This window comes from Callionymus lyra, chromosome 10, assembly GCF_982586985.1.
Source record: "Callionymus lyra chromosome 10, fCalLyr1.hap1.1, whole genome shotgun sequence".
Taxonomy (NCBI): domain Eukaryota; kingdom Metazoa; phylum Chordata; class Actinopteri; order Syngnathiformes; family Callionymidae; genus Callionymus; species Callionymus lyra.
The window spans coordinates 28,670,295-28,694,977 of record NC_141827.1 but is presented as its reverse complement, the minus strand read 5'-3'; the positions used below and the strand labels follow the sequence as shown (position 1 = coordinate 28,694,977).

Here is a 24,683-nt window from a genome sequence, read left to right as displayed (position 1 = left end):
ATTAACTTCCTATTTAACCAGCGATAGTTTAAAACTAATATGTAAGAACATGTGTTTTTTGTCCGTAAACTGTTAACACTAGAGTGAACGTCTTAAAACATTTTTAATCATATGCACTGCATTAAGATTCCTACAAAGATTCTGTATTAAAAAATGATTTTACAGGGGAGAAGTACTAACTACTGTTGAACTGGTAAACATGTAAAACAATTTTTTTAGCTAGTTTTTGCTTGTAAACTGTTACTTACTTACAGGCAACATCTTTTTTTTGATCATTTTTAAATGCTGTATGTTTTACTCTAGACAAATACGTGTTCATAACTACTTTGTGAAAAGGTTTCTACTGTATTAAAATGGGATTTTAAAATTGAAATATAGTGAAGAAGTAATAACTAATACTACCATTATACTGACAATATAGAACACTGTAAAATTTAAAAAGAAAAGTACATAAAGGAAATTTAAAGCAAAGCTCATTATAAAATGTTTATAATTTCACTTTAAAAACACTTTTTAGTCTTAAGTTTCCAGTTTTAAATGTTACAATCATGCCCTATTTAACTGACTATCATGTACAACTACCATAAACTATTAATGGTCACAGGACATGACTGTTGACAAAACAGGAGGAACTCTGAACGAGAATAATCTTCCTTAATCCCTCGACAGACCAATTTACATCAATCAAATCATCAGACCCGTCACTCAATTCCCTTGCCTGTAACCGTCGGTCAGAAGAGGGTGAGAACGTACAACTGTATTGTGGCAACAACAAAAGAGAAACTTGATCGCACAGGTCAGTGTGGGCGTGTGTCGCGCGGGGTTGAACCACATCCTGTTTGAGATACAATAAGGATTGACCTGCCATGTGTGGTGAGGGTTGTTTGCAGGCGGCGACATGAGGAATCAAGGTAAGGTTGGAACATGTTTTACTTCACCTCACTTATATTGAAGTACTTAAAAGTACCTTCTACTGCAGCCGCGTTCTTCGTCTCTGCTTTGATGGCCGTCGGCCTCATGACGTGGGGGTTGTCCATCATTTCCGCTGAAATGCGGACGACAAAAAGTACATTTTTATGAGATAATTAAAATAAAATGTTCATCACTAAATCCCTATTTCGTCATTATAGAGCTTGGAGAAGCTAAACGCAAACATGCCACAGGTATAAAAGGAAAGTTCTTAGACATTATTCAAAAACGTTTACGTCAATAGGTTTGTGTTTGAAGTGACTTCTGTCCCGACGCCGAAGTGCGAGCTCTCCACGCCCTGCGCCGTCCATCAGTTTCCTGTTCAAGTGGCCAGCGGGGCGGCGGATATTGTCGGCCCCAGAATCTGTTTCGATGGTAAAATGTAAGTTTTTTTATATTTCAATTTCCTGTGATAATGAAAGTTTATTGAAGTTTTTTCCTCTCGCCAGAATCATGAGTCACGTGCAGAACAACGTTGGACTCGGACTTAATATCGTCGTCATGAATGGTGAGTAAAAGTGATGTACTTGATTTGCTGTTTTGAGCAGAACATAAAATACAGAAAAAAAACGTTTTTGAGACTGACATAAAGCAGTGTTTAGTTGAGGAACCTTAAAAATTCAAATTTTACTCATTTTCTACTCACCCTTATGTCGACGAAGGGTCGGGATTATTTTCAGAAAAATGCCTGTTCTTAGAGTTAAAGGCAAAAAAGTCCATGCTAATGTAGCGACCGATGCTAACTTTTTTCATCCTCATCCAAAAATACACTTAAAAACATCCAAATACCTCCGTACTGCTCGTCTGTAACCTCCCTGTTGGATTGAAGCCTCCACGTTAGAAAAAGAAAAAGTCTTGATTTGCTGTTTTAAGCTTGTTTGTAGCACATGCTAACATACTACACAGACTGGAAACGCTGAGTGTAGACAGTAGTGACTGGGAGATCACAGGATGTTTCGCTTTGCTGCACGTTTACATAAAACCTTGCATTGTAATGAGACCTTGAAATGTTCTTTATACTTTTTCTTTTTGTTGGAAATTGATTTATTTATGTATTTGTGTATGTATTTATTGTATTTATTTGATACGCTTACATGTATTTATGAATGTTTCATAGACTATGCGTATAAGAAAGTTCAGAGTAGACTGTACTTTCTGAGGAGGCTTCGATCATTTAACATCTGCTGCATGTTCTACCAGTCTGTGGTGGTCAGTGTCCTGTTCTATGCTGTGGTGTGTTGGGGTGGGAATGTGTCCAAGAGGAGTGTCAACCGGTTGGACAGAAGGGCTGGCTCTGTGGTTGAAGCTGGACTCACTGTCAGACAGTTGCAGAGAAGAGATCACTGGACAAACTACTGTCCATCAACATCCCCAGATGCAACACTAATCGACTCAGGGACTCGTTCATTCCTCGTGCTATTAGACTTAGATTTCATTCTGAGTTTGAGGGCAGGATTGGAGTGAAAAGATGATGATATTCTATGTTAATCTGTGTATCCATTTCCTTGTGTTATTTTTCTTTGATCTATGTTCTTTATACTTGGATTTTGTCATCTTGCACTTTGTTCTTTTTATTTCTCTTTGTTCTTGTTCTTGTTTTTATGAAACTATCATCTGTGTTGCTGTGTGCTGGAAAAAACTATTTCCCGAAGGAGACCTCCAGAGGGATTAATAAAGTTCATCCATCCATCCATCCATCCATCCAGATCTGTAGCTCAAAATCAAGTTACAACCTTTTAAAACTTGCAAGTCCTCCTATCTGTGCTTCTTTTAGCCTTTCGCAGCGTCTGCGTCGTTTTTCAGAATCCTTTTAACTGTTTTATTTCAGATTCAAGTGGATCTATGGAAAGTTCTACTATTCTCGATATGAGAAATGGAGGTAAAACAACTTCATACACGTGATGTTTTTGTTCTTAAAATATCTTAAGATGTTTTTTCTTCTAGTTGAAAAAGACATCCTACGATATATGAAGGCCATCAAACCTGGAACGATCGTTCTCACCGCCTCGTTCGGTGACGTGACTTTAAAGTAGGTGAACTTTTTCATCGTGTTTTTAATTCAACTTTTGTAAACGTCGCTCGTTCCTGAAGGATGACGGATAAAATACGAGAAGCCTTCGTCGGGATGGGAAGCACTTTGATCAAATCCTTAAAATACCGGGACAACTGGGTGTTTGTGGGAAGAGGCGGGACGAGAAACAAAAGCTCATTTGAGAAGGTCAGTCGGAGACTTTTGCAAGGGTTGAATACTAACCTGAACCTCCTGTTTACCTGCCAGAGATCGGTCAACGATGAAAACACCAACATGTACGACAAGTTTCCGGGAGCAGTGGAGGTGACCGGGTGTTTCCCCCCAAAATCTGATGACGATAAGCAATAAAATACTGTTTTTTAAGTTATTAATTTTACACACTTTATTATTTCATCCATTTTTATTGAGCAACATTAATATATTTCACAGCAATAAAAACATGTCCATCATATTTTTATTTTATATATATATTTTGACTGTAAATATTTACTGGTTGGATTATGCAACATGTCTGACCGGGGCCCCCATCGCTGGCCCTTTTCAAGTTGTAGACCGGTCCACAAATATGGTCAATAAATTGTGTTGTCATTCATCAACAATGTTAAGAAGAGAACAGATAACATTGTTGCTGTAAATAAAAATGTTATTTAAACAGTGTCAAATCCTTTTTTGACAAGAACTTAAGATCCATGATGGGTTTTTTTAAACAAAAGTTCAGATAAAACAACACGATTTCCAGTCAAAATGTCTCAAATATACCGTAATGCATATATTTAAGTGGTTAACTTGTCATTTCTTTTTTATATCATCAGTGGAGACCAACTGTCTATATATGATACGACTATAGAGGGCGCTAGAGGATAAGACATTTCTTTAAATCTTATTTCTTTTACCACGATTTTGTGTCAGTATTTCGCCGGCTTCTGTTAAATTATACAATTGTTTCCCGTTCTTTTAGTCCATTTTATTCAAGAAGATATTCGCATGTTGTTACAAAACAAAATAGTTCCCTAACAAAATAAAGCACAAACACACTGTATAGACAAGGATGTTATTTTTATTTGTCTGCAATCATTTTATTATTCGTGTGTACAAATCTTCATCGTTTCTTACAGCTTGTTCAAATACCCACGATGCATTGCATCCATACGTTTTATTAGTCCAAAAACAGCTTTACAAAAAAAGGATATACAATATATACTTATATTTATATAATATACATGTGTTTATTTATGCCTCTTCATATACGTGTGATGGGTAAAGTAAGATTTGGTGGAAACAAATCGAGTCATCAAAGGTACAGTGAACATGAAGCCCTTCGGACACAATTTTGCATATTTTTCCACAAAGAATTTTTGCCCTGAATCTTGTCAACTGGTGTGCTAATCTAAATCAATGTGTTTGTGGAGGATTCAATTCATGGCAGCCATCCTTCCCCTGATATAAGACGCCATGACACCTACATCTACGGTCAAACGTATTCTCGCGTATCATCAGCGTATGGCTTGAGTCATGGGCGGCGCATTAAAGATGTTGCCAGCCAGAGATTTGATGTTTTTTTCCCTTTTGATGCGTGTTTGTTTGTTTTTTCCATGGCGTGGAATTATTCTCTTTATATACATCTTGATTGTTGACACAGAGAAATGCCTACCGGGGGCCACGCTTGACCTTCATGTAGCAAAAAATGAAACTGTGCTGTGTTGTACTTTGTCAACAACGTTACTTTTGTGTTACTCACTTCACATTATATATGTCAAAATTACAGCATTACATAATCTTCAATACGACAAAGTAACGATAATAGTCATGTGTGTTTAATTGATCATGTAAACATATTGAACCAGCTCATGCAAACAGTAGACCAATATTTTTTTTTTCATCCACTAGAGGTGCACGGCACAGAGTAGGCGAAGTGCTCGCGCTGAGACCCACAAACATCAGCACTAAGAGCGACACAAGGCTAGCCTGAGCTATGTCGCTCTTTGTGTAACCCTTGAATGGATTTATTTTAAGAAAGTTTATCATCGAAATATTTGAATGGTTGAATTTAACTTTTCAAATGTTGACATTCAAATTATATTTAAATGTTGTTGTTTTTTTAAGCATCTAAAAAAAATTTAATTTCATTATTTTAATATTAAAAGGTTGAATTTGTTTTTTGTTTTTTTTACAAAAAGTTGATTTAATAATTTGTGTATTGAAAGGCTGAATTTTTTGGTTGTTTTAAATATTTGAATGAATACGTACACATGTAGTTTTAAATTCTAATTCCAATTATTGAAAAAGAAGAATTTCTAAACTGAATATTTTTTAGATTTGTAGCCTTTTAAATTCAATATAAAAATGTTGCCACCAGACAATATTGAATTAAAAAAGGCTACGAATTTAAATAATAATTGAATTCAGAAATATATATTTTTTAAATTATTGGACCAAGAATATTTAAAAAAGAAAAAGTTGTGTCTAAGTTTTAATATTAATTAAATTAATTAAAATTAAATGATTACAAAAAATGAACCTTTCCACATACTATTTGTTAAATTAAATTATTGAATTGAAAACAAATTAAACCTTTAAATAAAGAAATGTATTTATAGAATTAAAAGATTAATTAAACATAATTAAACATTAAACATAAATTCCTTTAAAAAAAAAAAGAAATTAATTCAATTTTTCAACATTTATCATGTTAAACTTAACCATTCGATATTCTGAAGGAATTGATCTATTTCCATAGTCTTTTCTTTTTCTTTTTTTTTTTTTTACAATTTCTCCCTTTACATCCCTGACAGACTGGACCTGATGTCAGGGATCTCAGCGTGAGCCTCGTATAACAACAGATATTCATACATTTGAATTTTTTACCTTTTTTTGCTTATGGCAACAAATACATGCAGACTCTTCATTCATCCCACAGTTTCATTCCAGACCCCGCCCCTTAACATATGGGCTTATATCTGTCTCATAAATATTTGTAAATGTGCAAAGGGTGATCGCCAAATAGTCCATGGTTTGATCCCCTCGAATATGAACGTAATATTTATTGCAAGAAACATCAGCAGCGCTAAATGTTTCTTGTTGTGTCTTTAATCGTCAACGCTTATAACCACACTGCCATCTAGTGGCTGTAACTATGTATGAGTTGGCAAGTATGTGGATCTGACAAGCAGTTTGGGATTTTGCCTTAAATTAAAAAGGATATATTTAAATAGCCGAAAAAAGGAACAAGTATCACATTTACGTATAATTTGTATCGTACTAACACGATGATACAAATATAAGCCCATAATGATAAACTACCCTCGACCCGACCCTTCACCTTCAAGTATTTCCTGTGGAAAATGTGTTTCCACTTTGCAATGGAGACGAAGGTGGAATCTGTTTCGCTAAACCGCTACTCAGTGAGCCATTTTCATGGGGTAAATTGTGGAAGTCATGCAGTTGGAGTTCCGCCCCTGCTTTACCTCTTTTGTAACCAGAACTCTGGAGATAACTATCAAGAGATCGAGGTGAATGACAGATACCTCAGAGGTAGATATAAGGGAAATGCAGTTTAGGGAAGTTAGATGTTACTGTTAAAGATATTTTTCGAGTGGATTAGTCGTCGGGAAGCCTAATAAATACCCAACATTCCCGGCCAGACCGGCATGCTTACGGGCTGGAGGGCATTCCTAGGGATGTTGGTATTGTCGTGACAATTGAACCGTGAACCTCAGACACGACTCGCGGGCCTGCAGCAGTAGGTGCAACTCCTCAAGCTGTCGCGGTCTGCGCTGCCCTCTGTGCTCCCACGTCGACCGTCCTCAAAGTGGGACACTGCAAACAAAAAAAATGGGAAGGCATTGACGCCATCAGCGATGACAAAGCTTCGTAAAACAGTGACATCTCATTTCAGGTGGGACTCTTTCGCAAAGTGTCATGATCCCAGCCTGCAATCGTCTTAGCCTACATAAACACCGGATTCTCCGTAGACCGGTGTCAGCTCGTTTTACAGTTTTGTGAGGTGAACTCTGACATTTGGCTTTGTGATTTCCCTGGACCCTGTTTTTTTGTGTTATTATCAGTTAACTCACAACTTTCCTCCTCCCCATTCCCCAACTCTTCATCCTCCTCCTCCTCCTCCTCCTCCTCTGGCAGCAGTAGTCCATGACAGGGACTGGTTGGCGTTATCTGACTCGTCCCCTCGACGCTCGTGCCCAACTGTAGCCGCCGCATGTGCCGCACAACTGCCGTGGCATTGAAGGCTTGCTGAAAAAAGAATGATTGACTAAGTCAAACATTATTCACAGGTTTTCAAACTAAAATTTTTCAACTTACCTTCCATTTACTTTTGGCGAAATTCTTCTTGATCTGGGCACTGACGGATTCATGGATGTTCTTGTCCAGAGCTGTGTCTCCACATATCCTGTAAGGCACAAATAAATAAAATAGAGATTCAAAACGTTTCCTTCCCCAGAGCCTTCTCAATCATAAAAGGCTCTGTATAATTTCTTTTAAGGTTTTTTTATTCAAAAACATGTTGCAATATTTTCTCAGGACTTCACAGTCTTACCACGGATGCTGCAATGCCAGCTCGCACGTGAACCTCTTGAAAGGATCCTTCTCCATCAAGTGGCATATAAAATCTTTGGCTGTCAATAAAAAATTGGAAATAGTTTCCGATTCAGTGTGTTTACTTAGTTACGACTGGAGAAAAGGAAAAATTTCAAACCTGAATCTGAGATGTCGTCCCAGTACGGGGAATCAAATTCATACTCTGCCTTCAAAATCTGCTCAAACAACTTGGCGTCGTTCTCATCGTAAAAAGGAGGATAGCCGCATAGCCTGAGTAGGTGACGGAGAAATATTTAGCTAGAGATCATTTTTGAAATATTTCACTAAATTACACTTGACTTGTCTGTTAGTTACGAGGTAAACTGTACATGTGTCAATGAAATTTAATTTCTTATTATACCGTAAAGACAGCAAAAAAATTTATTAGAAGAAAATGTGCCACAAAACAATTTAAATGGCTATGCTAATTGCTAAGCTAAATGGTCATGTCATCCTATTTACAACTGATATTGAATTGTTATGTTTGCGTATGTTTCGTTCAACTGAAGTTGGTGCTCTGATATATGTGTCTTTGTTTTTATTTAAACTGTAAAACCAAAGAGTAGTTTTAAAAAGTCTAAAAAACTTTCAGCTACATAATAGAATTCAATAAAAACAATTCTGTTATGAAACAACAACATAATGTATACACATATTTCAAAACATTCAATGTTTCTCCCTTATGAAAATGTCCAGAAATTCGTATTAGATATTATAGGGTTGTCATTGAAATATATAAAACATTTCATTTTTATAACTTTTTAAACTTTTTTTTTCTTTACAGACAAATTTAATGAATCGTTTTTAATTTGTAAAACAAAATCACATTTGTAAAAATTAAATAAGATCCACATTTTTGAATTAATGCACCCCTATTTTATTTTATATTTATTTATAATTAGTTTTATTTTATTTATTTTCTGAATTGTTTTATCAAAGCCTTCAACCTTAAACTCGTCCTTACCTCTCTATAATACGGTTACTTTCCCTAGTAACTAGTTAAGACTGAAAGTCATGAGTAATATGTTTTTGAAAAAATAACTTGTGAGAGTAACTAAATTACTATTTGAAAGTAATTTGCCCACCACTGGTGGTATGTAAAAGTGAAGAAAATTAATTACATTTATATATAGATCTATAAAAAAACAACATAATGCATATTATAAAGGGAATAATCCTTAAATAAATAAACATTTTTCAAATTATATATACTGTATATATAAAGCATAAATAAAGATACTTGAATTACTGTAATCAAAGAAAACATGAATATTTATACTTCCAAAAGTATGAAAATACTCCACACTAATTAAGTTGTCATTTATAGAAATATGAATACACAAGTATTTACATGTAATATATATATATATATATATATATATATATATATATATATATATATATTAATATAAACAAAAAGAAATTGACTATAAAAGTAGAGTCTTTTTAAATGACAATGATACTTTTTACTTTATTTTGACCCCTTTTTCATGAAACGTCAGTTCAGGACTTACAGAATGTACGATATCACTCCTATGGACCAGCAGTCCACAGCTTTGCTGTACGGTTTCTGAGCGAGCACCTCTGGAGCTGTGAAAAACAGATTCAGAGTAAAAGAAACAAAACAAATTGCCTGAGTGTGAGCGAGAGCCATCTTGACCTCTTGAGGAGGTCGCGCTGAACAGGAGCCGAGGAGAGTTTAACAAACTGCAGTTGACTCACGGTGGAACCAACAGCCTCTCACTGCGCGTTGAACGAGAACAAGAGCGGAACTCTCACCTACATATCCTGGCGTGCCGCAGGCCGTGGACATCACACTTCCCGCTCCTTCGATCTTGGACAGGCCGAAGTCACTGATCATGATCTTGGAGTCTTCGTCCATGCTGTAGTAGAGCAGGTTCTCCGGCTGCAGGGGGTTCTTTCGGACTCAATAACTTAAGACTTGGCGGGTACGTGGACTTACCTTCAGGTCTCTGTGGACGATCCCCATGTCGTGAAGGTACTTGACGGCGTCCAGGATCTGGTGGATGAGCTGGCTGGCGTCTCTTTCCGTGTAGAAACCCTTTTCTACGATTCTATCGAAGAGCTCTCCTCCGGATACTCTGTGGATGACGTTAGATTCTCACCATTCATCGATTACTCCACATGATAAAAACATTGTTAGTAATTATGAATTAGCTTTGACATTAATTAGCTTGTTTTCGTTGTTCGTCATGGAAAGCTTGGGCCGCAAATGGCCCCTGTGTCGCTCTTCGGACATGAGCGATTTAGTCGTTTATACGATGTTCTCAGTTGAAATTGTGTTAAGTCTTTTCAGTGGAATGATAGCGATAAATATCTTGAAAATATAAACGGTAACAAGAGCACGAACCGAATAGTATTTTGAGACCCAAAGCAACTCAATCAGTGGCGGCTGGCCCATAGAGGTCGCTTTTATTTTTTATTTACTATACTGTATCAATATTTTGACAGCCTTGTATATATTATATATATTTTTATATTATCATAATAATTTACTGTATAATAATTGTTTTATTTTTGGCTTTAAGATCATTTTTTGTTTTTCTTTAATGATTTTTATTACAGTAAAGTGTGCATAGAATAAAATAATTAACTATATTCACAGCGTTTGTTCACTTATCTGTTGTAATTACATCTCAAGCAACTAGATGGCAGCAGTCATTATGTCCTCCGTAGATATGGGAAGAATTAAATCCCGGTGTTGACTGAGGACGAGAGGATACAGTAGCTTTTAAAGATGATGTTTGGACATATTTTGGTTTCAAAACAAATGAAAGTGGTTATGACTTCATCAAGAGTCATGTGGTCTGTAAATTGTACAACACCAGAGTCAAGTACTCGACAATACTACAAATATATCCTTGTTAGTACAGTATCACTATATATCGTATCATTGCCCCCTGTATCGTAACACGTATCGTATCGGCAAATTCTTGCCAATACACACCACTAACTGAAATTTTTTCCTTTAGTTTCAAGAACCGAAGGTCGCGGCTTGAGGCAGCCAACGGTTCAACATCTGTAAAAAAAATAAATAAATAAATGTTGCTGATCTTGTCGTCACAGAAAAAATAATCTGTGCCGATCGATTTCCTAAATTCCCGACGTCAGCTTTTTTGTGCTGTTTGTGCGTCGGTCATGTGTGTGCGCCCCCTTTCTGGGTCATAGCGGTTATTGCGTAACCCCGTGAAATACTTAATGTAACATTGAGATGGAAGAAAAGAACCATAATTGATTACTTGGCGGAGTCACTCACAGCTGCATGACGAGATAAAGATGAGAGGTACTTTCGAAGATGTCCTCCAGTGAGACGATGTTGGTGTGCTTGATTCTGCAAATAAAGCCAAATCACGAGTATCATACATCTTTCATAGCACTTTTCCTGTCAGGGATAATCTCCTTTTTCTCCGTCAGTTTACTCCGGCGTCACTTCGTTTCTCCGTCAATTCAACTTTACACGGCGTTTGTCTCTTCCTTTCTCTCACATCCTCTTTCTTTAATACCCTGGCCCACTTCCCCACCTCTCCATCCCTCCATGTCTCCTTCTCTTTCTTTCTGCTGCAGGGAACTCCACACCATCTCGCCTCTGTGTGCTGTTACCCTGGCAACAGGGACACTAAAAATAGGCCTATCTTCTTTACGTCTGACATTTCCGGTGCACATTCCTACCGTTTGGACTGACACTGTGCATTTAGTCACTCGTTCAATTGACCCCGGCATCTTGAGGGCGATTTACGTCCAGCGGTTGATCCCACAATGAACTCGACCAAAGAGCATCTTAAACATGAGGGTCGGGCTTGTGAAGCTAACGCGTGTTAACATGTACCTGTGTAATACCGCGATCTCATTTTCGATGTTGTTCTCTTTGCCTTCCAACGCCTTCTTGGGGATACACTTGATGGCCACGAGCCTCTGCGTCCTCTTCTCCTCGGCTAGGACCACCTCGGAGAAAGCTCCTCTGCAAAAAAAAAAAAAAAAAGAAAAAAAGAGCAGATGAAAGGTTTTAAAGAGATGAAAGTTTGTTTTTCTTTATATTTATTTAAATGATCCAGCAAGAAGGTTACTTGATCACCTAAAGGACCTTGTTTTCGTCAATTTGATTTGATTTTAATGATATTAATTACATTTTAAAAACTGTTATTTGGACAAATATAATAGAAAGAATACATTTAGCTCACAACAATTTTACTTTAAGAGCTTATATCTCAACATTTTCCTCCATTTTCTTGTTGATAACCACTTGAGTTCTGACATCAATAGCTATGACTCGGTGCTTTTAGTTGTTCCGTGTTTTATTTTTCTTCAGTTAGTCGCTACAGGAGTTGATCCGTGATCGATAAAAACTGTTTTTGATGCCAGATGTTTGTGTTGGTTTACTCCAGACACTCCAATTTCCTCCTAGAATCCCAAAACATGAAACTGCAACCAAGATAAATGGATTTAATGAAATGTGTATTTGGCAAAGTAGTATTGTGTTGTTTGTTTTTACTGTATTATTGTGTGAAGTGAAATTTATTTTCTTGAAAGGCTTTTGAAAAAAAAAGTATTATTATTAATAGTAGTATGCTCACACTTTGAATTTATACTAACATGTATTACTGATTTTCGAAAGGTTTTAAGAAAAAATGTAATAGTTAGGAAAAGTACAAGGCTGACAGTAAAACGTGCCAAAATGAAGTAAATATTTGTCTAAGTCTTGTCTTTCACTGCTTAAAGCACTTAATAACCTGATATACAAGTAATTATAATAATATTAGACAACGCAATGTCAATTTTATTTTTAAATAAAGGATTGTTTTGTTTGTAAAATTGAATAAAATTTTAACACAAAAAATAAGTTTTATCCATCAAACACATTTATTCAACAATATATTCATATAAATAAAGAAGGTTTTATGTCAACAACTGACATGTTGCCTGTACAGAAATATGTATGTTTGTGTGAAAACATGAGAAATTCCCAACATGGCTTATACTGTACTTATACCCATTCATTAAAAACCGAAAAAAGGTCAATATACTGTTGATTGATTTATGTTGTATCTTTGTCAGATCTTTTATAAAAGAAAATAATTTAATCACAGAAAAAGAATACTATTACATTAATATCATCAATTTGCTTTTACTAGTAGAGTATCAATTATTTATTTTATTTAATCCTTGTTTTTAAATGTTCATAGCTAGAATTTCTTGTTTTGTATTTATATTTATTTATTTAGATTCATTTTTAGTTTGATTTATTTATTTTAAATGTTATAAAACAAGGTGTTTATTGATAAGTTGAATTCTTTTTTTGTTTAATTAAATTAATTTTACAAATTTGAATATCTTGAAAATGATTTATATTATTTTACACACGTGTGTGAGTATAAATGTCTTAATTTGTGGCCTTTTAAATGCAATATTGTAAGCATCTAACATTAGTTATTTTGAATTTAAAATAAAATTAATTTTAAAAATATTGAATTTAGAAAATTTATTTTTTAATTATTGGAATAAGAATGTCAAACCGTGTTTAAAAAAAATGTGTTTATTTTCAAAATATATATAACAACTTGTGGGAAATTCCCAACACAGCCAGGTCAATTCATCAACAATTTATCATCAAAAGCAAAGGTTTTGATAAAAGATTTTGGAGCAACAAAAAAAAGCTTAAATTAATTTCAAAAAAATGGTAAAGGTACAACCACAATAACTACATTTATGAGTCGTATGTTCCGTGTAAACCCACGCGGCCATAACTTAAAACAATTAAACTTTCCGTGCTCATAATCGATAAGAATATATAAGCGAGTATTTAAAAGTAAAGCCGGTGTTAGTTGTAGTTCACCATCTGGTGCGTGAGCCGCCTGTTGTGTTGGAGAGAATTTCCGCTGAATAATTCAAAGAGTGACATTACAGTGAGGTTTGGGAGCCGCAGAGATACGTTTAAGGGAACAAGCGTTGAGCCTCAAAAAGACACTATTTTTATTCCTCTCAATAATAGATGCCGTAAGTGTAGTTTCAGAGGAGAATGCATTATAGATCGTGCCGCAGTTTGGACGAGAAGGAGGATCTGGATGTAGTGTATTTACCGAGACTCCCCACAAGGAGGATGAGAGGGAAGTCTCGGGGGGGGGTCCCGTGTGAGATCATTGTTAGAAACCACAGGGGTCTCTTCCCTGGTGGGGGAAACTGCCAGAGGACATGAAGAGTACCTGGACCTTAACCAGGCCTTGGCTTCAGAATATACAGTTAACAATTTTTCAAAAAGATAGATCTGGGAAGAAATCATGTCAAATCTGTGGTTAACAACATTTTGTATATTTAAGATATTGCAGAAAGACAAAACGAATAATGGTATCACTAATGTACGGTTTCTTTCTTGAGGTTCTTTCTCTTCCTATTGACAGATTTAATACAAATAAACAGGGATGGTGACCTGAGACAGGACAGAAGATAATTTGACTTTCCAAGAGAAGAGGAGAAAGACGTGAAGAGAGGCAAAAAAGACAAGGCAGAGCAAACAAAGACAAGTAAGGAGAGGAAAAAGACAGAAGAGATGACAAGAAAACGCAAAATAAGACAAGACAAATAAGACAATACAAGAACGAAAAAAAGATAAAAAGGCTTTGGGAAAAAGTCTAAACAAAAAAAGTGTACGAGTAAAAAACAACAAGACTGAGAAAAGAGGAGACAAAACAAGACAAGAAAAAAGAAAGGAAATCGGTAGAAAAAAGACAAGACAAGACAAAAAAAGACGGCGAGAAAAAATACATGACGGGGAAAAAAGACAAGACAAAAACAGAAAAGAAGACAAGGTAAGACAAGAAATAAAATAGACGAGAAAAGAGAGAAACAAGTCAAAACAAGAGCATAGAAGGAAAAGCCAGTCAAAAAATTAAAATAAAATAAAACAAGACAAGAGAAAGAAAAAAGATGATACAGTGGGATAAAAAAAGACAAAAAACAGAAGAATAAAGGAAAAACAACAGAAGAGAAGACAAAGTAAGACAAAACAAGAAAGGGGTAGAAAATAGACGCTAAAACAAGTCAAGACAAGAAGGAAAAAAGACAAGACATTGAGGGATAGAAGGCAGGGGGGACAAAATATGATTTCAAAGAAAAGAGACATGAAGAAGAAGACAAGGAAAGAAGACAAGACAAAACAAAACAAAAAAAGGGAAAACAGAAAAGACAAGAATGAAAATGACAAGACAGGAGGAAAAAAGACAAGACGACGACAGAAGAGAAAGCAAGATAAGACAAAATACCATTTGTCTTTATTTAATATATATATACGTTGTGTTTAAATGGAGCCTAAGAACTGTACAAGAAGCTTCTCTCTCCATATTTACAAAATATCTTCTGTGAAACAAGAAATTCTCCTTCAACGGATCAAACTGGTTGAATCCAGAACTTTGTTTATTTACGAGGTTACGTGTTGTTCTTTGAGACTCGAAGCAAAAGCTCAGTGTTTTTTTTTGGTGTTTGTCATGAGTCACAATTTCACTCTCACACGTATTGAATTTCGTTTTTTCAATCTTTAAAAACCCACTTCACACGGAATCGCATGCATTGATCCAGTAAAAGGAAAGTGATTTGATTTGTGTCTCCACTGGTTTCATGTTGCGGCGAAATTAAGTCCAAATTATCCTTCCATTAACTTCCACTCTAACGGTTGCCGTGGCGCAAACACTCATCCCGGAGAGGAAAGTCACCACTTCAGTGTTGCTGAAGATACATTTATATCATCTTTTTTTTAGACAATACAGCATGAATTTAACATGTCAAAACTCCTTTTTTTTGTTATTTTTAAGTAATAATAATTAAATAATTTCTATATTGAAGGTTGGCATTTGTTTGATTGAACAATCAAATGAAAGAAGGTGTTTGTTGAAAGGTTAAATTTGTTTTTTGTTCAATGATTGAATAGAAAAAAATGAATATTTATAAAATTAATTACAATATTTTAAACATAGCTTTTTATAATCTAATTCCAACAATTCCAAAAAGGGTTCTTAATTCAAATTTTAAAAATTGGTGCCTTTTGAACTAATTTTCATCAGATGGCACAAGATTTTTAAATTTAATTTAAAACGCCACGAATTTTAAAATAATACATTAAGAAAATGTACTTTTGAATTATTGGAACTAGAATATCAAACCCTATGCGTAAAAATAAAACTCTTAATGTTAGAAATGACACTGTTGTACTTCCATATGTTTCAGTAAAAAAGTCAAAGATTATGTAGCAAAGAAAAAATATATATATGAAAATTAGAAAAATTGATATATGAAAAATATATACATTATATTAAGTATAGCTATAATAAATGTGTAGAATTCTGACACCATTCTTACTTGTGTCAAGCATTTTCAACATTTATTTTATTCAATGTCAAGATGAGCTGGAACTAAACTGCCTCTATATGTTCTTGCTGTTGTACGCAGTGTGTAATGCTAGTGAGTTCTGGAGTGAAAAATCTACTTGTTCGTATATAAAATAAATGTAAAGTTTAAAACAAAGCACAAATATCGGGTACAAAAGAAAATCCCTATATTGGTGTAAAATGTGCATGCTTGGGGGAGGTCTGCGCTCGTCAGGGCAAATAAAAAAAAAATTGTATTCTCGAGAAAGGTGACGTTAAAAATGAGGTTAAGATAGATCTAATGAGAATCATGGGGTATTTCAACATTTGAGTCAGACATTGTGAGTGAGTCAGAGCTGGAAGAGGAAGTTCATGCATGTTTTAACACACACACACACACACACACACACTTACTCACAATCACACACACGTTCACTGTTGCTGCGAGACACACATCATAATTAACCATCGCTTGCTCATTTCTCCTGTGGGTGGGGGGGGTCTCTGCAGACGGGAGAGTTGAAGCTGTTTTAGCACCAGTTGAGTTTGATCACTTGAAACATGATCAACGTTCTTCATTATTGTGTTCAGTCAGGAACAGAAGACACAAGAAGAAAAAAAAGGAGAGACAAGAAGAAGAAGGCATGACGAGAAGAAAAGAAAAGATAAAACAAGGAAAGACAACGACAGAAGAGAATACAAGACAAAGAGAGAAGACAAGAAAACAGAAAAGAAAACAAAAGACAAATGAAGACAGGGGAGAACAGAAGACAATATAAAAGAGAAGAGACACGTAGATATGACGAGGAGAGTGGACAAGGTAAAACAAAACAAGAGGAAAAAAAAGACAAGACGGGAAGACAAGACGAACAAAAAACAAGTAAGAAAGAAAAATGACAAGAGGGAAAGAAGATAGGATGAGAACAGAAGACAAATGAAAAGAGACAGGAAGAAAAAGATGTGATGAGAAGAGCGGACAAGACAACACTAAACAAGAGAAAAATGAGAAGACAACACAAAAAACAAGAGAGAAAAAAGACAAGACAGGAAGAGAAAAGAAGACAAGGTAAAAAAGACAATGTCAGAAGACAAGACAACGAGAGAAAACAAGAAACGAGCAAAAAACGAGAAGACAGTATGAGAAAAGAAGACAAGATACAACCTGACAAGACAAAAATTAAAAATGACAAGAATGAAAAAGATAAAACAGCTATGTGGAGAAAAAGACAAGACAAGAATCAAGAAAGACAAGAATGAAAACAAGACAAGAATAAAAAAAAGGCAAGAAAAGAATCAAGAAAGACAAGACAAGAATGAAAACAAGACAAGAATAAATAAAACGACAAGAATGATAGAGAAAAGAAAACAATCTTAAACATAACATAACAAGAATCAAAAAGACAAGACAAGAATGAAAACAAGACAAGACAATAATATAAAAAAAAGACGAGACAAGAATCAAAAAAGACATGACAAGACAAGAATGAAAAAGATAAGACAGAAGACATCATTTCCAAAATGGCCGCCGACCCGGACTTGCTTCAAAACTGTAGTTGGGTAACAAACAGGTTTGAAACAGACATTTGATGTACAGTCTGTTCTGAGCTAAGAACAAGTATAGGTACATTTTTTGGACGTATACGCTCGTGTAGAAACTCTTTCTCAGGCTTGTCTTGGAACCAGACACCTCTATGGTCGTTACAAGCGTGACCTCTGAGGGCAGACGTGTTGTGCACACCCGTCCAAACATCCATCAAACTGCTGACTGACAACAAATAAACACAATTTATTTCTGGAAGAAGGTTTACAGAGAGTTTTCTGGCATCCATCAATAAATCGATCTCAGTGTTTCAAGAGCACTCCTCCGACCCGACACTTGGTCCCAGAAAAGGCTCTTTTCAGCCCATTCTAGCCAGAAATCAAAGCGTTATTTGTGAGTCCACCAGAGTGTATTGCTCAAAGGCAGAGGACAGTAATCCCTCCACAAGTTCGACGGCGCCTCATAAAGACAAGTTGAGGACCAGTTTTCTTCAAAGGATTATAATGCATTTCATCACAAATCAATTAACGTCATCCACAGAATTTCGGGATTAAAGCTGCTCTGTGATCTCGTTAAGAGGCTTTCTGTCAACGTCTGCAACTCCTCTCATACACGGTTGATCACCACTTCCTCTTTGACTCTTTCAAAACAAAAGGATTTCAACATTTATTCTTATGATAACCAGTAGCTGTACTACTTGTTCTATGAAGGTGTTGAAGGTTTCGTTATTCGCTTCTATGTATTGATGGTTTGATGAAGCTGATAGGCGCCACCTACTGACCTCTAAACAACATGACACTGCTTCATGAAGCTTCATCAACACATCACTACTTCTATGGATTCAATAATCTTCAATCAGAATTCCAGAAAAATGACTATTTAAATGTCATCATCAGTGTTGGGAAAGTTCACTTTCTATGTAAACTAGTTCAAAGTTTATTTCACCAATTTTAGAATGAACTGGTTCATTTCATAGTTCATAATTAAAAAATTTCCAAGAATGAACTAGTTTATACTTGAATATTTTCCTATGAATTCTTCTTTTTCAAAACAGCCCATATTTAACCAACATATATATTTTGTGTATTGTTGCAGAACACAGCTTAGTAGATAATGCAATAAATAATTATAAATAAAATGTGTCATGCAAGTAAGTAAGTAAGTAATTTGTATTTATATAGCGCTTTTCCAGACCAGGGTCACAAAGTGCTTAAACAATCAAAACAATAAAATATATACTTTAAAGGTCAAGATAATACTGAGAACAACTAAGGGGTTCCAGAAAATCAAGTAAAAGCCTGCTTCCAAAATACTGACTAGATTGTGATGAACTAGTTCAGGCACAACACTGGTTATTGTTCGTTGTTGTAAGAGGTTTTAAAAATGCTGACAAGGGCAAAATTTGTGGTAATTGCGCCCTAGCTTGAAGTCAAATTTGAACCAGAAACGTTTGCAGAGAATTAACAAATTTCTTGAATCATTCAAGTTGTTGTATTGATGGATAGATAGAAAATACTTTATTTATCCCTCCAGAGGTCTCCTTCGGGAAATTGTTTTTCCAGCAAACACACAGCAACAAAGACGATAGATTAATGAAACAAGAAACAAGAAAAGAAAGAGGCCTATAATATTAATAATAATAATATTAATATTATTATTGTGTGGGGGAGAAAAAGAGGAGTAAAAGAAAGAGTGGAAGAGATAAAAGAGAGCATTCCCAGCATTCATTCATTTCAATGGGGAAAATCTTCAACTCATGTTTCAACTCCTTCCACTTTGACCTACTACTTATACTTCAACTACTAATTCCACTACTACTTTTACTTTTCTACTATTTCTTCTTCTACTACTAATTACACTACTACTTCTACTACTAATACTACTACTACTACTTTTACTACTAATACTACTTTTACTTTTCTACTATTTCTACTTTTACTACTAATTACACTACTACTTTCACTACTACTACCTTTACTACTAATTCTACTACTACTTTTACTTTTCTACTAGTTCTACTTTTACTACTAATTCCACTAATACTTCTACTGCTAATACTTCTACTACTTTCACTACTACTAATACTACTACTACTTTTACTACTAATTCTACTACTAATTTTACTTTTCTACTATTTCTACTTCTACTACTAATTAGACTACTACATTCACAACTACTTCTACTACTAATACTACTACTTATTTTACTACTAATTCTACTACAACTTTTACTTTTCTACTATTTCTACTTTTACTACTAATTCCACTAATACTTCTACTATTTCCACTACTACTTCCACTAATAATTCTACTACTAAAACTACTATTCATTTTACTACTACTTCCACGGCACAGCAGGGTCAGGATTCACACTGCAATTTCTTCTGGAAATGCATTTTTCTAGTTATTATATATATTGCTTGAGACAGGGATCTTCCTTTTATTGAATCTTAATGCAAGTGTTGGTCTCCGGGAGGAAACCGGAGTACCTGCAGGAAACCCTCTCCGTGTCCTCTTATTAACTCTACAATGATTTTTCTTCTGCGTATTGTTTTATTTCCCATCTTTTGTTCATCCTCTCAACGACGATTGTCTTTCAGTTCAGTTTTAATGGAACCACTAGTTACGTGAACTGACAGAACGGCTGCATAATCTTCCTTCTGCTGTTTTTTTCTTTCTGGACCAGAAGCTGAGACGCCGCGTTATTTATATCCCATTATGTGCACACTTGCCAAAAAACAAAGTGAGTCCAGAGAGAAGGAAGACAAGAAGAATTCCTGCCGGCACATTCATGTCAGCGCAGGTGGGCGTGCGAGGTCACTTGTTCTTAAGTTTGTGGGTGTCGTGTGTGTATCACCACCATCTGGACTCAATTATGTTCCCACATAGGATGTCGTCACGGGTCAGGTCGGCACACATTTATTCACTTTCATTTTTTTTTAAATTGCTTTCAGGTTCAATGTGTCAAACTGTGTTGTTACCTACTGTCCTACGTACCTCACTGTTTAGCACTGATGAAGTTTACAAATACTTATAACTATGACTTACTTTAACAAAAACATTGTTCCTCATATTTCTGCATCATTCAATCCAATAATGTTTGAAGTTATGTGTAAGGAATGTTTTTACCAAATGATGTCTCAGACATAGATGCATGATTAACTATTATCAACCAATTTTCAACTATAATCAAACAATTTTCAACTGTAATCAACCAATTTTCAACTGTAATCAAACAATTTTCAACAATAATCAAACAATTTTCAACTATAGTCAAATTTGTTTTAACTGTAATCAAACAATTTCAACCACAATTTTTTTATTTTTTTTAGAATCCCTTATTATCAACTATATCAAACCATTTTCAACCATGATCAAACAATTTTCAACTAATGAAACTATTTTTAACTATAATCCAACAATTTCAACTGTAATCAAACAATTTTCTACTGTAATCAAACAATTTTCAACCATAATCAAACAATTTTCAACTATACACTATAGTGTAATATTTTTAACTGTAAAAAACATTTTTACTTTAATTAAACATGATGTTTTTAGAATGATTAGCTTGATACTGAAGAGAACAAACTACATCCATCTTTGTATTTATCTGAAGAAATGATATTCCAGTTTGCAAAGCTGTGTTTGAGTGACAGCAGGGTGACAGCACAGATAACACGTCCATGTCTGATACAGTCTAGGTCCAGAACACAAACAAACCCAACAGTTGTTGTAGGCGAAGTCAGAAATAAAAAAAATCTGCACAACTTACGTTCCCAGAACTTCTTTGAAGTCATAATGTTCTTTGATGTCTGTCGTCTTTTTCTTCCATCCATTTCCATCCTCTCCAAGAGGCATCCTACAACGCAGAGGAGAGTCTCCACACTACAGCTGTCGAGCAAGAAGAGCAGAGACACTGTTGTCATCAGTTGATAAATCATCTCACACGTGTACGATACAGACCTTAATAGCAACACATTTGTCAAAGAAATACATTTCATTTGTATCATTTTTGATTCTAATGAAAGGCTCAGATGACATTATCCACGGACTGTCTGTGAAAAATCAATATGTGATGTCGAACACGTTGTTTGTGTAACGACCTCGTGGGCCTGCCAAACTTTAATGGATCTTATAAAGCACTTGGTACTGCTGATGATGAATAAATACATTCAGAAAACACGTTAAATACTGCATGAGTGTTTTGTTTATTGTTTAAATCAGCGTCTCAGAGAAATGTATCCGCAGAAAACTTAACAAATACCATCGATACATGTACATTTACCTCTTTTGTAACAGGAGACACAGCTTTTGAAGATATATTCAATTATATTTTACTGGATTAAATATTTAAATACTGTCTTATCTCTAAGTAAGTAAGTAATTTGTATTTATATAGCGCTTTTCCAGACCAGGGTCACAAAGTGCTTAAACTATCAAAACAATACTCAATAAAAGATATACTTTAAAGGTCAAGATAACACTGAGTTCCAGAAAATCAAGGAAAGCACAAATAAATATGTCTTGAGATGTTTCTTGAAGGAGTCAGTAGATCCTTCAAACACAGAGGGAGAGGAAGATCGTTCCAAAGCTTAGGAGCAACAGCCTGCAAGGATTTCTCTCCTCTGGTCCTGAACTGTGTGCGAGGAACTATCAATAGATTCTGATCCACAGACCTCAGAGCCCGAGCTAGGGTTTAAGGCTGGATCAGATCATTGATGTAAGGAGGAGCCTGACCATGAATAGCTCTGAAAGTAAGAACCAGCATTTTAAAGTTGATCCTGAAAGAAACTGGAAGCCAGTGAAGAGTTTTAAGGATCGGAGAAATGTGAGTTCTTCTACTTGAGCGGGTCAGAATTCTTGCTGCAGAGTTCTGAATCAACTGCAGGCGAGACAGCTCCTTCTTGTTAAGACATGAAAACAAACTGTTACAATAGTCCAGACGAGAAGAAACAAACGCATGGATTACAAGCTCCAGATCATGTTCCGACAACATTTTCCTAAGTTTAGAGATTTTTCTCAGTTGAAGGAAACAGTTTCTTGTCAGTTTTCTACAGTGTTGCACTAGAGACATGTCTTTATCAAATACAACACCCAGGTTTCTCAGGCTCAGTTTGACAGACTGACCTAAGTTACCCAAGTACTGACTCAACCCTGGAACCTTATCATCAGGAGCAATCACCAGAGTTTCAGTTTTGTCCACATTTAGCTGCAGGTGTGCGTTTAGATAGCTATGAGCCTATGTATAAAACTAATGAAGAAGTATTGAGACTGAGGGCTGGTTGCAGTATTGATTACTATGATTATAAATCATACATTTTCTACTGTAATCAAACAATTTCCAACTATAATCAAACAATTTTCAACTGAATTAAACCATTTTCAACTATAATCAAACAATGTTCTACTTTAATTTAACAATTTTCTAATGTAATCAAACCATTTTCAGCTATAATCAAACAATCTTCAACTGAATTAAACCATTTTCAACTATAATCAAACAATTTTCAACTATAATCAAACCGTTTTTAACTGTAATCAAACATTATGAATTTGTTCATGTTGAATTTGTCTACAGCATTTCTCCAAATTTCATTAAAATGTTTTACTTAAATTTTAAGGATTTGTAAACTAGTTTAAAAAAAGATTAGATTTCATTAGACAAACTGTGACCCTTGGCCATAATAAGATTAAAATGTAAACTGATTGTATATTACATAATTTACCATTTATTTTATTTATTTGGTATATTATGTAATGTTATACATTTTTTAGTTAGTTTTAGTAGTGAAATATTTAGTTATAAAATATAATATCAAATAATATAATTATAGAATTTGAAAGTATTCTTTGATCAAAGGTTTTGAAGGTTTAGTTGCTCAATTCTATAAAAAAAAATAGAAAATTGGACTTTTTAATACACAACATACAAATAAATCATGATAAAAATGTGTGTTACTGTATGAGATTTTCTAAAAGCTGACAAGGCAATATTTCCACATGTGACTAAAATATTTATATTTAGTTGCATTAGTACATTTAATTATCTAAATATCGGACATTTAAAATAAAATAATAAGAGAATAATATATAATCTGATAATGAAAAGGAGTAAATAAATGAGTTATTAATTTAATAAGTAAACAATAATGAAAAGAGTTGGTAAATATATAAATAAAATTAATTTATATTAATTCACATTGAATTTTATTTTGACATTACACAAAAAAATTTAACATTTTGGTAGAAACTGTTAGTGATGGTATTTGTTTGAAAATAAAAATAAAATAAAATAAATAATAATAGTTGTAACAATTTAAAAAATACGTTTGTAATATATCATTAAAAATAAAAAAAACTACTTGCGTCTTGATGAATGCCACACTGACTGCAGTGTGCACATCAGTGGCTCTACATTTGAAAGTATCTGACCGTGAAGAATACGCATACATTATTGAAAGTAGGACAAACAAGCCAGTGACAATTGAAGGGACACACAAATACGAGTACAACAGTTGAAGTTCCGCGTCTAGAATCCTGAATTTCCGAACAAAACAAGGCATCAGACGATGTAGAAAATGAAGATGAAGATACATAACAGCGAGGTTAGATTCAAGGCTGCAGGGGCGTGAATGAGCAGCCAGTGCATCCATGGAAAACACACTGACGAACGTGTGGATTCTCATGAAGGCTGACGCGGGTGAAAACCATCATGTAAGTGGGTTTTACTGCAGTGCTCAAGGGTACGGCAGTCGTTCGGATCCCGCGAACATGCGACACGGACGCGACGCAGAGATGCCGCGGATCCACGGACCACGAATCTCCGCGACCGTTTGTGTCGATCGTGGAGCGAGCAAAAGGGGGATTCTAACCTACCTCAATGGCGATCCGTGGCTGTACGAGGTGGCTCTGTGTCCCGGTGCAGGAGCGGTGAGGTGGAAGTGCGCAGCGCAGGTCCAAAGACTTCTCGTGACGTCACGACCAGCAGACGCGCATTGCCGTGGTGCTGATGAGAGAAGTTTTCATCTGCTGGGCATCTTGCTCTGATGGAGGGTATGTAGGTGTCATTTTGACCCGAAAAATAACGTTGGTTTTGGCGAGTTCAAAAGGTAATTTTGACGAAAGTAATTTTTAAACACGTCAATATAAGATTAATTTTTTTAGACAACTAAAGA

At 35.1% G+C, this 24,683-nt stretch overlaps 2 protein-coding genes across 2 annotated transcripts; one reads left to right on the top strand and one right to left on the bottom strand.

Annotated features, from left to right (window-relative positions):
• Window positions 1-779: 779 nt before the first annotated feature.
• LOC148071358 (protein FAM3C) lies at window positions 780-3,657 on the top strand. Its single transcript, XM_087800338.1, has 9 exons — window positions 780-911; window positions 980-1,066; window positions 1,131-1,163; window positions 1,228-1,351; window positions 1,419-1,477; window positions 2,798-2,848; window positions 2,914-2,998; window positions 3,061-3,187; window positions 3,248-3,657. Exons 1-9 carry the CDS (start codon window positions 899-901, stop codon window positions 3,347-3,349), a joined length of 681 nt encoding a protein of 226 aa, XP_087656464.1. The 5' UTR covers window positions 780-898; the 3' UTR covers window positions 3,350-3,657.
• A 2,036-nt stretch (window positions 3,658-5,693) lies between these two features.
• Window positions 5,694-24,457, bottom strand: camk1a (calcium/calmodulin-dependent protein kinase Ia). Its single transcript, XM_087800337.1, has 12 exons — window positions 24,385-24,457; window positions 21,281-21,399; window positions 11,442-11,573; window positions 10,872-10,946; window positions 9,558-9,696; window positions 9,374-9,500; window positions 9,109-9,184; window positions 7,713-7,825; window positions 7,554-7,632; window positions 7,319-7,406; window positions 7,075-7,249; window positions 5,694-6,817 (listed from the first exon to the last, which is right to left on the bottom strand). Exons 2-12 carry the CDS (start codon window positions 21,364-21,366, stop codon window positions 6,714-6,716), a joined length of 1,194 nt encoding a protein of 397 aa, XP_087656463.1. The 5' UTR covers window positions 21,367-21,399; window positions 24,385-24,457; the 3' UTR covers window positions 5,694-6,713.
• Window positions 24,458-24,683: the final 226 nt, after the last annotated feature.

What these genes read in the sequence shown, in the direction of transcription:
- LOC148071358 (XM_087800338.1), top strand. An exon ending in TGAAATGCGGACGACAAAAA is followed by an intron (nt 1,067 to 1,130) that starts GTACATTTTTAT and finishes TCGTCATTATAG; the next exon opens with AGCTTGGAGAAGCTAAACGC. An exon ending in TCTCGATATGAGAAATGGAG is followed by an intron (nt 2,849 to 2,913) that starts GTAAAACAACTT and finishes TTTTTCTTCTAG; the next exon opens with TTGAAAAAGACATCCTACGA.
- camk1a (XM_087800337.1), bottom strand. Translation starts at nt 21,366, where the DNA reads ATGCCTCTTGGAGAGGATGGAAATGGATGGAAGAAAAAGACGACAGAC. An exon ending in GGACGACATCTCAGATTCAG is followed by an intron (nt 7,633 to 7,712) that starts GTTTGAAATTTT and finishes TTTTATTGACAG; the next exon opens with CCAAAGATTTTATATGCCAC. An exon ending in CTGGCATTGCAGCATCCGTG is followed by an intron (nt 7,407 to 7,553) that starts GTAAGACTGTGA and finishes TGTGCCTTACAG; the next exon opens with GATATGTGGAGACACAGCTC.